The sequence below is a fragment of the Herpailurus yagouaroundi genome, unplaced genomic scaffold, assembly GCF_014898765.1.
Source record: "Herpailurus yagouaroundi ecotype Mexico unplaced genomic scaffold, PumYag 29, whole genome shotgun sequence".
Lineage (NCBI taxonomy): Eukaryota > Metazoa > Chordata > Mammalia > Carnivora > Felidae > Herpailurus > Herpailurus yagouaroundi.
The window spans coordinates 100386979-100401163 of NW_024412377.1; the positions used below are offsets into that span (position 1 = coordinate 100386979).

General features: G+C 39.8%; 1 protein-coding gene across 2 annotated transcripts in view; it reads left to right on the forward strand.

Annotated features, from left to right (window-relative positions):
* Positions 1-5982: 5982 nt before the first annotated feature.
* ANKRD31 (ankyrin repeat domain 31) overlaps positions 5983-14185 on the forward strand; it is a 164339-nt gene continuing 156136 nt past the window's right edge. For both annotated transcript variants that reach the window (XM_040450693.1, XM_040450700.1), the window contains exon 1: positions 5983-6294. In XM_040450693.1, the coding sequence (XP_040306627.1) occupies positions 6191-6294 (104 nt within the window). In that variant the 5' untranslated portion in view covers positions 5983-6190. The remainder of the gene's footprint in view (positions 6295-14185) is intronic.

The window sequence follows — 14185 nt, forward strand, 5'->3', positions numbered from 1 at the left end:
TCACAGCTTCTTACCTATTAGGTTTCTCAGGTTCCTCTGTCCATTTAGTGGACTTCATAAGATAATACACCTTTTTGTCATTTAACAGAATAATCGAAGCTATTAGTTATCCTCCAAAAGTTTTCATCACAAAATATTTCACAAAATATCTATTAGGTTATTATCTTAAATTTCATGGTACTTTTAACTTTTTGAAGTATTTTCATATCTATTTTATGCTATTTTATTTTATTTTTTTCAACGTTTTTTATTTATTTTTGGGACAGAGAGAGACAGAGCATGAACGGGGGAGGGGTGGAGAGAGAGGGAGACACAGAATCGGAAACAGGCTCCAGGTTCCGAGCCATCAGCCCAGAGCCTGACGCGGGGCTCGAACTCACGGACCGCGAGATCGTGACCTGGCTGAAGTCGGACGCTTAACCGACTGCGCCACCCAGGCGCCCCTATTTTATGCTATTTTAAAGATGAGCTTCTGGGGCACCTCGGTGGTTCAGTCGGTTAAGCATCTGACTCTTGATTTTGGCTCAGATCATGACTCTCAGTTCACGAGTTCGAGCCCCACATCTGGCTCTGTGCTGACAGTATAGAGCCTGCTTGGGATTCTCTCTCTCCCTCTCTCTCTACCCCTCCCCCACTCACATGGGCTCTCTGTCTCTCACTCTCTCTCAAAAATAAATAAACGAAAAAAAATTTTTTAATTTAAATTTGAGCTTCTATCTTAAATTCTGCATGAAGAAAGGACATACCTACAGGACTTGTGGTTAGTTAACCCCTATAAGAGTGAATCAACTATAGTGACCACTAAAAAAAAACACATGTAGGTACTGAACCAACATCTAATCCTGTGTAAGCCTGCCTTTGTGTGCTCCCACATTTTACAATTTTTTAAAGTTTTTTTTTTAACGTTTATTTATTTTTGAGAAGGAGAGACAGAGTGTGAGCAGGGGAGGGACAGAGAGACACGCACGCACACACACACACAAACACACACACATAATCTGAAGCAGGCTCCAGGCTCTGAGCTGTCAGCACAGAGCCCAACTCAGGCCTTGAACCCATGAACCATGAGATCATGATATGAGTCAAAGTCTGATGCTTAACCAACTGAGCCATCCAGGCGCCCACCACGTTTTGCAGTTTTTGAGAAACAGTCTCAGGTATCCTGATTTTTCTGGTTGTGTATATATCTCATTCATAAAACAGTTTTAATTTGTGCTGAATGCCATGTGAATTGCTTGGGTCAGTGGACAGCAACACTTACCTAAAATATGTTTAAATCTTTGAGTAAATGAAGATCCTTACGGAAACTGTATTTTAAAATTCTTATAAAGTACTTGGTGAAATACTTCATATAGCTTTATTTTGGGGTGGGGAGAATATTACTTAGGAAAAAATAGCTGCTGGGCTTACTCTTTTAGAGATTCCTGGTGTGTTGTAGTTATGATAAATCAAGTCTTCTATGAAAGTCTCAGCTTTCACAGTTCTATGATATAAAGCAATCTGGATAGAATGTAAATGATACGCAGCTATAGGCAGAAATGATTTTAATTATAAAAGCAAATATATTGTATAAGCACAAAACAATGAGACTTTTTATTCAAAATCCACACTTTCAAAAAAATCTCATTACCTTAACCTCACACATACTCCACTTGCTTAGAGCTTGGGCCTCATTGCATCCCACACTTCCTTTACTCACGGGCTACAGGCACACGTGCCTCCCTTCTGTTCTAGATTGCCTCAGAACCTCTGCAATTATGTTCATGTTTTAGGTCTTAGGTCAAAGGTCACCTCCTCAGAGAGGCCATCTCTGATCACATTCTCTGTGTCAGCAACCTATTCATTTCTTTCAGGCATGCATCACTCTCTGGATTATCTTAGTCATTCATGTACTTGTTTAGTGTCTGCTTCATCCATTAAGAAGGCAAGGCCAGTAAGGGAAGGGCCCTTATTCTCAGTCCTCCTTCAGGGCGCTGAGCCTCATAGTATTTGTGGGTTAGCGTACATGCAATTGGGTATGATTTTGGAATTTTCCTTCCTAATGAAAGGAAGGAAGTGATAGAACTGACTTCCTCCTTTTAATTCATCTTTAAAACAAGTAAAGAATTCCCAAACAGGACTTTTTCTTTCCTCCTCCTCTTCCTCCCTTTCTTCTTCCTCCTCCTCCTTTTTCTTCTAAAAAAACAGTGTGTGAGCAGGGGAAAAGGGCAAAGGGAGAGAGAGAGAATCCTAAGCCGGCTCCACACTCAGCATGGAGCCCGATGCAGGGTTCGATCCTACAACCCTGGAATCATAACCTGAGCTGAAATCAAGAGTCAGATGCTCAACGTACTGAGCCATCCAGATGCCCCAGGACTTTTTCTTTGAAGACTTACAATCTAAATGGAATCAAGCAACAAATTTAATTATAGTTCTTAAGGATTACTTGATTTCATTTTATGAATTTAGTACATAATACCATTTGTCAGTGATTCAAATTTCTCTATAATCAAATTTAATTTTATTCTACCTTGTATTGTTTAATTGTTTACAAATATTCGTTGATTTAAAAAGGGTTGGTTTTTTTTTTTTTTGCTAATTCACTCTATTAGTATTTAAATTTTTTTTTCAACGTTTTTAATTTATTTTTGGGACAGAGAGAGACAGAGCATGAACGGGGGAGGGGCAGAGAGAGAGGGAGACACAGAATCGGAAACAGGCTCCGAGCCATCAGCCCAGAGCCTGACGCGGGGCTCGAACTCACGGACCGCGAGATCGTGACCTGGCTGAAGTCGGATGCTTAACCGACTGCGCCACCCAGGCGCCCCTCTTTATTAGTATTTATATTAACAATCAATCTATTCTCTTTTTTAACTACTTGATTTTTTTCCCTTTTTCGTAGGGTCTTTTAAATCTAGAAGAGTTTTCATTCCCTTTTTTAAAATTCCGTGATATTTAATTATTGAAAGAAACCAGGTCATTTGTCCTATAGAATTTCCCACATCCTGGGCTTAGTTAATTTCATCTCATGGTGTTAACATATTCCTCTGTCCCCCCTCCATGAATATAAATAACTGATAGATCTAGAGGCTTGGTGGGGTTTTGGGGAGTGCCTAGAATACCTCATCAGGAAGTGCCATTTATTTTTGTGGTACTGTGCCAGGAGGTACATAATATTTGGTTATCTCACTTTTAGTGACGTAAAGATTATCATTGGACTTAAGGGTTGTCAGCCTAATCCATCCATTATAAAATTCTCCATTAGCCCTTTACCCAGGAATTTATGACTCATTGAAACATGGAGGATGTAGGTGGACAGGTGTGAAAAAACAGAGGTCTAGTTTTCTGTTTTTTTGTTTTGTTTTGTTTGCTTGTTTTGTTTTACTGTTCTGCATAACCATTGCATCTATTGATGAGCATTGCCTACATCGTTTCATGGGTTGCAAAATGGTGATTTTCTAATTCTATTATGCCGCTCATATTAGTTAGCTGTAATTTTTCTATCAAGAAATTTTGCCCCAATAAACTCTTGGTCATCCTGAAAAACTCATGGTGTAGAAACATCAGGATAAATGCTTTATTTTCTCCCTTTTGTTTTAGAATAATAAAATGGTGCCTATCAACCTTCTAAAGTACCATTTATTATTATTATTTTTAAATTTTTTTATGTTTATTTATTTTTGAGAGAGAAAGAGAGAGAGCATGAGTGGGGAGAGTCAGAGAGAGAGGGAGACATAGAATCTGAAGCAGGGTCCATGCTCCGAACTGAGTTGTCAGTACAGAGCCCAACGTGGGGCTTCTACCCACGGACCGAGAGATCATGACCTGACCTGAAATCGGACGTTTAACTGACTGAGCCATGCAGGTGCCCCAATACCAATTATTATTTTTAAATGGAAGTTCTGGATTTTTATACATTTGATGTGTTTCAATTTATTTCAATGTTTAACTCAAACTAACCAATTCAAAAGGAAGCTGAGTTAAATTTCCTTTCGACATTGTTTGAATATCTGGATCATAACACACCTGAAATGCCTGGGTACTTACGGATGGTTCAGTTACAGGATCCAACCCACCCTTTTTACCCGCTTAAATCAGTTTGAATTGTATCTTTTCTTGTCATGTGCAGCCTGGATTTCTAACACAGATCAGTCATTCTTCTGTCCCTGTCCTGCAGTGAAACTTTGGATTTTAAAAAACAAAAAAAGTTTCCTATAAAATCATGCTGGCATTTATGCGAATCATCTTTGCTACTCCTTCTTTATGCTTTGAATCTTGGCAAGTCTCTTGAATAAAATAAAAGAACTGAAGGCACACAAATAACCGACCCTTTTCCACCAAAGGAGAAAGCATTTTAAAAAAAGGAATTTGAATCTCAGGCTTAGAAGTTTTCTATACTTAGCTAAAGTTAGCAGATGCCTGGAGCAAGTGCTTTTACTAGTGGAAAGTTGCCTTCTGGTGTAGGGCATTTAGAGCCACCCACAAGCCTTTTACTGGATATGCACTTTCCATTGCTGGTAATTAACACTTTTTAAAAAGTAGAAACAGAAGGACGCCTAGGTGGTTCAGTTGGTTGAGCATCCAACTCCTGATTTTGGCTCAGGTCATGAATTCACCGTTTGTGAGTGGGAGCCTGCTTGGGATTCTCTCTCTCCTTTCTCTCTGCCCTTCCCTTGCTCTCTCTCTCTCAAAAATAAATAAATAAACTTAAAAAAAACCCTAAAAAGTGGAAACAGAGCTAGATGATCAAAGGAGTAGGTGAGCAGGAGAGTGGATAGGAATTTAGGACTGATTTAAACATGGAGGATGTAGGTGGAGAGGTGTGAGAAACACAAAGAGGCCTAGTTTCATGCATATTTATTACTGTCCCACCTAATTTACCGAGTGGAAATGAAGAATAATCAAGTAAGTTTAAAAGACAACAAGCAGCCAAGTGTTTTAATATGATCTAAATAGTAGTGGTTTAAATAAGATCTAAATAGTAAGATAATAAGAATGGGAAAGCCTTTGCATGTAGAGAAAAGAGCAGTGAATTGGGGAGTTAGAAAGTCCTAGTTCCAGCCATTTATTCAACAAACCTTTAAAGACTGAATACGTGCTAGACAATGAAGATTTCAAAGTGAATACTAAACACTTGCTAGGCAGAAGGGGTTCTCTCTTATCCTGAATCTACGTCTCACTTGGCAGATGGAGTTCACTTGGCTTTGTTTTGAATGATTGAATTTAAAAGTTTCAAGTTATATTGATACAATGTATCAGATATATAAAAATCTAGTTCTTCAATCAAAAATCGTAATTGGCTATTTTTGAAAGTTGCTAAGACTACCACTTTTCTAAAAATTTATGTAGAAAAAAAATCTACTGTTTCTACACAACTTGTATTTCAAGGCAATTAAAGAGTTAATGAGGAAAAAATACAAATACAAACAAAATACGTCGATTAGCATAGTTGATCATCTATAAGCTAATGATAAACATGCTTGTCTTGCCTATCTGAGGACACCTGGGGGAGAGGGTGTCACTGGGATTAAGGAAAAAAGACAGCACCTGGTGGACTGCAAAAACACTCTACGAGGTCAGGTAACATTCTGGCTTCAGAATGTCAGACTGACAGCCCAGGGGCGGCCGGGCCGGGCAGCTGCTGACAGTTCTTTTCGGGTCTGGGTCTCACAAGCATGAAGCACATTGCGGGTAAGGTGACCTAGGTCTCGCTCCTGCCAACGGCGTTAGGCAGGCTCGGACTTCGGTCTTTACTGTGGCATCGCTGCCTTTCTGGTCCGCACGACCGCAACCGCAGTCCCTCCGCCCAGCTCAAGATGGGTGAAAAAAAAAAAAAAAAGAAAGCACAGAAAGCGGATGCGGTGGGAGGCCACGCCCCAGACGGCCGGGAAATCCAGAGCGGGCGCGCGCGTTGCCAGCCACTTCCGGCCCTCAGAGTCGGGGGCGGGGCCGCACGCGGCTCTGACGTGAGGCGTGCGGCTCCCCCTGTAGGCGGCGTGCAGCCAGACGGCCGAGCTGGAAGGCCTCGCCGCATACGACGGTCGCTGCCCCTCGGTGCGCTCAGCCTTTCTTTCCAGGCCCGCCTCCCGCCTCCAGCCTCGAATTTCCTTTTTTGCTCACAATTTCCCCCGGCCCTCTGAGTGCGCTTTCTTTTCTCGGGAAGCGGGGAGTGGAGAAGGAGGATAAAAAAGGCTCCAGGTGCGAGGCAAAGATGGAGGAAGGCTCCCAGGCCCCGGACTGGGACAGTGATGAGACGGTGATAGACGAGTCGGTGACGGAGAGCGACCTGGAAGAAGAGGAGCTGCCCTGGAGAAGGTGACCACCTGTTAGCTCCAGGCCTGGCGGTGGAGTAGCCCTCGGAGATTGGGGTAGAAATCATTGGCACCCAAAGGTGTCATTGCAGGAGGGATTCGAGTCTTGTGAGGCAGCCAGGCCTGAGCTAAGAACTTGTGAATAACCTCACCACGCTCCCCCCCCCCCCCGGCCCAGTTTAGTACAAAATGAGCTTTCTGGTAGATGGCTGATATAAAAAAAAATGATATGATATATATAATATAATACACCTTTTTAGCCTGAGTCTAAGTCCTTTCGCACAGGCAAAAAAAGTGTTGGGTCTAAACTTCTGAGATGCAGTTGGTTTTAAGTAACTCGAAGCTCTGAACTAGGAGATGGTTAACATCATTTCTTTCAAGAAAAGAATGTGTGATGGGGGAACTGGTTACTACCAAACTGGAAACGAATAATCTTATAAGCATCAGAGATGGTAGTTCAGTTCATCAAAACCTTCTTGAACATAACTAGTTCTCCATGCTAGATATAAAACTATGGAAGAGGTGAGGCCACTGCCTTTGAGAAACTGACAGGCCAGGGAAGACACATAAACAGATAAACTGCTTTTTTTCATAAGCAGGTAATTTCAATAAAATGTGGGAAGTCCAGGGATGGAAGCATGCCTTGCCTGGTTTAGGAAACCAGAGGGACTCTCACCTCAACCCAGGTAGTCCTCAGAGATTGCTAGGATTGACTTCTGAACAGAGGCTTGAAGGTGGGTTAGGAATTAGCCAGATGAAGAGGTATCCTAATTTGGGGAAATTAGGTATCCTAATCTGGGAACTGCTTGGGTAAAGGTGTAGCGGTGGGACATAACATTGTTATGTTTTGAAATGTACAGATAGTTAAGTCTTACTGAAGTGAAGTGTTAAATGGTGGAGTGGGCAGTGGATGAGCCTGGAGAGGAAGGTAGAATGAGGTGATCTAAGGCCTCATATATCCTTAACGCCTTTGTGAGATGTTAAGTGGAGGGGCAGCATAATCAGATTTTCACTCTCCAGGATGCCCTACACGAGGGCTTTTCAAATTTTAATGCCCTTATAAAATCACTCCAGAATCCTGTTAAAGTGTGATTCCAATTCAGGAGTTCTAGTGTGGGATCTGAAATTCTGCATTGCTAGCAAGCTTGCGGGTTAAAGTTGGTATCACTTAGAGCAGAGATCGCCTTTTGCAAAGCAAGGGTATAGGGGTTAGCTTTGGCATTAAAGCAGTAACAGGCTGGAATGACGAGAACTCAACTAGGAAGAAACAGTGGGAATGGAAGGAAAAGGGCAAATTTAAGAAATCGTGAGAAAGTAATTTGGCAGGAGATGGTGGTTAATCTGATATGGAGGATGAGGGAAGAGCAGCAAGTAAGGGATGATACCCAAGTTTTTGGCTCATTTATTTATACACACAGCAATATTTGCTCTTGGTGTGCATTTCAGCTAATACATGGAGTCTATTAACAACCGTCACAATCAAGTTCCAGAATAGTTCCATTACTCCAAACAAAACAAAACAAAACAAAACAAAACAAAACAAAACAAAACAAAACACAATACCTCTCTTGTGCTGCCCTTCTTAGTCAAGTCCTTTCACTCATTTAAATCACTATTCCTATATGTATAATATCATGGGTTTTTTTAATCTATCTGATTTCAGCCCTCTTCCCCCTATCTTTGGTTCTTAGCTTTATTATAGTGTGTCTAGGCATGGGTTTTTTTGGTGTTTTTCACTGAAATTGTTGAATATATAAATTTATGTCTTTTACCAAACTTGGAAAGTTTTCTGTCATGATTTCTTTGTATATTTTTTTCTGTACCAGTATCTTTCTCCTCTTCTTCTGGGATTTTAATGGTCTACATGAATGTTAGACCTATTGATACTGGTTCCCAGATTCCTGAAGCGGAATTAATTTTTTTTCCATTTTTTTCTCTCAGTTCTTCAAACTGTATAATTTTTATTGTTCTATATTCAGAGTTATTTACTCCTTCCTTTGGTCATCTCTATTCTGTTGTTGAGCCAATCCAGTACATTTTTAACTTCAAGTATTATCATTTTCTCTTCTAAAATGGATTCTTTTTATAGTTTTTATTTCTCTGCTGAGAACTTCAATGTTTTCATCTATTTGATGAGGGTTTACCTTTTCTCATAGAGAATGATTGGAACAGCTGCTTTAAAGTCTTTGTCATATCATTCCAACATCTTGGTCATGGGGGTGCGGTTGGCATTTCTCTCAAGAATTAGATTTCCTGTTCTTTGTATATTGAGTAATTGTGATTATATCCTATGTATTTTGAATCTTATGTTCTGGATTCTTGGTCCTGTTAAAACCCTCTTAAGGGTGTTGATTTTTGTTTTGACAGGTAATCAGCCTCAATAGGTTCTGACTGCACATTCTGTTTTGCCTTCCTTGGGTGGTGGTTACCTAAGTCCAATTTTCAGAGTCTTTACTATGCTATTTGACTCTGACTCATGTACCACTCAGGGGTTAATCTGGAACTTGGGCAGTAGTTAATATTGTAGTTGAGTTCTCTAAATCTTTGTTATGCTTCTTTGAATCTGCTTTCTATGTGGACAGCTCAAGGTTGAGCCTAGGATTTATGTTGAATCGTATACAGAATTAGGTGATTCCCCTTTTGTTTTTTTTTTCCCTACAGGAGTCTTATGCACCCTTCCTTCCCCATGCACACATGCTGGTTCCTATGACCAGAAAGCCAGATTTCTGTCAGTGTTAGCCTTCTTGCTTTAGGGCAGTGCTTGAAACTAAGGCAACCTTCATGGTGGAGTGTTAAGAGAAGAAAATAAAGGAGATGCTCTCCATACTCCTTAGTGTTTGCTTTCTCTAGCAAGAGAGACAGGCTTTCTCTTGGGTTTTAAGTGCCTAAGATGCCATGTTTGGTAACACTATATCTCTGAGGCCAAAGAAAACAAATACAACCCAGGGATTCCCCCCACCTTCTCGCATTCACAGATCCCTTTCCCTAGTCTTCTGGATAGAGATAGGGGGTTTCTTCTGGAGTTTTTGCTGTCTGAGCCCACCGTGCAGCTTCAGGATTAGACTTTGGATCAAAGCTGGAGACAAATAAAGGACCAACAAAATAAAACAAACTCTGAAACTCATCCATTACAAGGTTGTTTAGATTTTGACTTCAGCCCCAATATGCCTGCTATTGTTTACTTTTCATATTACTCAAGTAGCTTTTAAGAAATACTCTACCAGGGTTTTTATTTGTAATGAATGGAGAAATAGGCTGTAGATGGTTTACTCTATCTTGTCTGGCCAATCATTTTCTTCCCCTCTAAGTCACTTAAAATGCTTCTCTGCAGTACCATACAGACATCATTTTTTCAGACCTCACAGCTCAAGGTTAAAAATTGGTGATTTTATTGACATGGCAATGTGGTCAAAGTTTAAGCATTGCTGAAGCTGAATTGCTGGACCATTGTATTTTGTTTTTCTTCATCTTCTTTGCTTGTATATGTTTTGTTTTTGGCTATTTTTCATGCACAAGTTCCCAACTTTAACTGGAATGAGGGATACAGCTCCTAGTAAAGATCCCCAGGAGGCAATACGTATAGTTGTGTTCACTGTCTAAAAAAGCACTCTCTGAGAGCCTGGATTTAGTCCTAGCCTTCCCTCTGGAAACCATGTCTGAAAATGCATCCATTCCTTTTTGTGACTTGATGGGTGTTGCTACTAGTCTTATGTGAAAATTCAAGTTGCTGACTAATGAGATTTTGTTGGCTTGTGATTTGTTTTCTAAGAGGCAGGATTCATTTTTCTTATATGTGCCCTGGGAACTTTTTATCAACCCTTGTATTCTTTTACAGCCTCTGGTAAGGTTAACTGCTCTATAACATGAGGGATATATCTCAAATTAATCCTGTTGAGTACATTTATAGAACCACCTTAGATAGTTCATTGCTACATGGATTTGTATATGTGTTCAGGTCACATGTCTTCTGAACACTGTAATTGCATACAGTGAAAAGCTAATTCAACATAATTACCCTGGAAGATGAGTGTTAATTTTGTCCCTCAAGACAGACCAACACTGTCTTCATGTGAATTGTGTAGATGGAAAATACTTGTTACAAAGGATATACTTGGGAAGGGGAGGAAAAGAAAGCAAAGTACAAGGAGACAAGGATTTAATAACCACATTAAATTGGCTAAAGAAAGCAACATTTTGGTCAGGGTGTATATCAAAATACTGGCAACTCCATTGATTAAACACAGTGGTGCCAAGTGCTATTTTTAGAACTGTGACAATGGGGCGCCTGGGTGGCGCAGTCCGTTGAGCGTCCGACTTCAGCCAGGTCACGATCTCGCGGTCCGTGAGTTCGAGCCCCGCGTCAGGCTCTGGGCCGATGGCTCAGAGCCTGGACCCTGTTTCCGATTCTGTGTCTCCCTCTCTCTCTGCCCCTCCCCCGTTCATGCTCTGTCTCTCTCTGTCCCAAAAATAAATAAACGTTGAAAAAAAAAAAATTTAAAAAAAAAAAAAAAAAGAACTGTGACACTGAAAGGATATTTAATTAGATTTTTTTATGAATCAAAGCCTTGACATGACATTAGAATTGTGCTATTTTGATAACTTTGATAACATATAAACTTTGAACATATAAAATTGAAACTCTGATTGTCCCAAAAAATGTTACTGTATTTTTAACAAAACAGTGAAAATTATTTGAGAATTTCAGATTTTGCCTGAAAGTTTTTCTTTTAATCCAGCCATCTATTTTCTCCCTCCCTTTTTTATAGTTAGTATTTGCTACTATCTCATTTTCCAATATTTTAAAATTATATTTTATTATTAAAATATGCATCTGTGGGGCACCTGGGGGGCTCAGTTCGTTGAACATCTGACTTTGGCTCAGGTCGTGACCTCGTGGTTCATGGGTTTGAGCTCAGAGCCTGGAGCCTGCTTCAGATTCTGTGTCTCCCTCTCTCTCTGCCCCTCCCCCGGTCGTGATTTGTCTCTCTGTCTCTCTCTCAAAAATAAATGTTAAAAAAATTAGAGAAAATATGCATCTGTAATGAAGTGGTCAGTGACTTTTGGTGTATTAGCTCTTAATGTAGTCTAGTAGTTTGACTAGAATTCACTTTGAAATTAATGTTCTCTTTTAAGTTATTTGTTTTAAATGTTAATTTTGAGAGAGAAAGAGAGAGAATGAGCAGGGGAGTGGCAGAGAGAGAAGGAGACACGTAATCCCAAGCAGGCTCCACATTCTCAGTGCAGAGCCCCATATGAGGCTCAGTCTCATGAACCACAAGATCATGACCTGAGCCAAAATCAAGAGTTGGACACTTGACTGACTGGGCCACCCTGGTGCCCCTATTTTATTGAGAACATGGATAACTAATTTTTTGGCCCCCAGTCTTTTGGTTTTCCTTTTTGTATAAAAATATTCCTGACTACTCTCTTATGGAAATAGTTAAAAAAAAAAAAAAAAAAAGAAGACAAAGATTTATGTGTATTAGGAAATTATTTCAGAGTTATTTGAAATAATGAATACTTAAAAACAAATGTTTTAGAATTATATAATGCTTAAATAAATTATACATCCTTGTGAGGGAGTATTATCAATATTTAATGGTTTTAGGAAGAATTTTAATGACATTGCACATGTTTAAATATAATTGTTAAGTGAAAAATGTAGTTTCTAAAACTTTATACAGATCAATCCAAACTTTGTAAAATTAATGGTTCTATAACACATTAGCCTTCATAGAAAGAAAGCTGAAAGGAAATACACCAAAGTCTTACTACAGAGAGAATTATAGGAGATTTTTGTATTCTTATTTATAATTCCCTTTAGTGCCCACATTTTGTATAGTTTTTTTTGAATAGATAATATATTTACATGGTTCAAAACATTTTAAGTATAAAGGGTAAAAATCTCCTTCTCATCCCTATCTCCTCAGCTACTCATTTTTCTTTTCCATAGACAGCCAATATTCGATATATTTAATCCTCCCTGAGATATTTTCTTTTCTTTTTTTTTTTTTTTTGTATTTATTTAATTTGAGAGAGAGAGAGAGAGAAAGCATGCACAAATGAGAGAGGGGTAGAGAGAGGGGGAGAGAGGGAGAATCCCAAGCAGGTTCCATGCTGTCAATGTGGAGCCCGATGGGGGTCTTGAACTCACAAACGTGAAATCATGACCTAAGCTAAAATCAAGAGTTGGATGCTTAAACGACTGAGCCACCCAGGGCTCCCTGCCAAGATATTTTATAAGTTATGTGTATATGTTTGAGAGCATATGTAAAATTTTTTTTCTAGAAATAGAAGAACTATGTCAAAAAGTATGGGTGTTTATAATCTTAATAATTGATTTATTTGGATTTAGATCATAATTAGGAAGGCTTTCTTTCCTCCACACTTATAAAAGAATACCTCCTTTGTTTCTTTTAATACTTTTTGTTTCATTTTTAAACATTTACATTTTGATTCATGTGGCATTTTTATATGGAGTACACTGTGAAGTGTGGATCCAGCTAAATTATTTTCCAGATGTCCCCTTCATTGTCACAGTATTATTTTTTGAAAAATCCTATCTTTTTCCTCTGATTTTAGATGCTGCCTTTTTCTTTTTTAATATTTTTTAACGTTTATTCATTTTTGAGAGACAGAGTGTGATTGGGGGTAGGGGGAGCAGAGAGAGAGGGAGACACAGAATCCGAAGCAGACTCCAGGCCCTGAGCTGTCAGCACAGAGCCTGATGCAAGGATCAAACCCATGAACCATGAGATCATGACCTGAGCCGAAGTCAGAAGCTTAACTGACAGAGCTACCTAGGTTCCCTTCTCCCCCCTTTTTTTAAAGAGAGAGTGCCCATGTGCACATGCAAGCTGGGATGTGGGGCCAGAGAGAGAGAGAGAGAGAGAGAGAGAGAGAGAGAGAGAGAGAGAGAGAGAGAATCTCAAGCAGGCTCCATGCTCAGCACAGAGCCCAACGCAGGGCATAATCTCAGAACCGTAAGATCATGACCTGAGCCAAAATCAGGAGTCAGGCCTTTGACTAAGCTACTCAGATGCCCCAACCACCATTTTAATATACTAAATTTCCTATGTAGGTGAGTTTATTTAGGAGATTTTATTCTGTTTATTGGTGTGTCATTTTATGTGCTGGTTTCATTTTTAAAAAACATTTTCTATTTTCTTTTAAATTTTTTTTAATGTTTATTTTGGGGAGACAGAGAGACAGTGCAAGGAGGGGTAGGGCAGAGAGAGAGGGAGACACAGAATCTGAAGCAGGCTCCAGGCTCTGAGCTGTCAGTACAGAGCCCTACACGGGGCTCGAACTCACAAAGTGCAGGATCATGCCCTGGGCCGAAGTTGGACGCTCAACCGACTGAGCCACCCAGGCGCCCCTTTAGAAACATTTTTTTTTTTTTTTTTTTAATTTATATATGAAATTTATTGTCAAATTGGTTTCCATACAACACCCAGTGCTCATCCCAAAAGCTGCCCTCCTCAATACCCATCACCCACCCTCTCCTCCCTCCCACCCCCCATCAACCCTCAGTTTGCTTTCAGTTCTCAACAGTCTCTTATGCTTTGGCTCTCTCCCACTCTAACCTCTATTGTTTTTTTTCCTTCCCCTCCCCCATGGGTTCCTGTTAAGTTTCTCAGGATCCACATAAGAGTGAAACCATATGGTATCTGTCTTTCTCTGTATGGCTTATTTCACTTAGCATCACACTCTCCAGTTCCATCCACGTTGCTACAAAAGGCCATATTTCATTTTTTCTCATTGCCAAGTAGTATTCCATTGTGTATATAAACCACAATTTCTTTATCCATTCATCAGTTGATGGACATTTAGGCTCTTTCCATAATTTGGCTATTGTTGAGAGTGCTGCTATGAACATTGGGGTACAAGTGCCC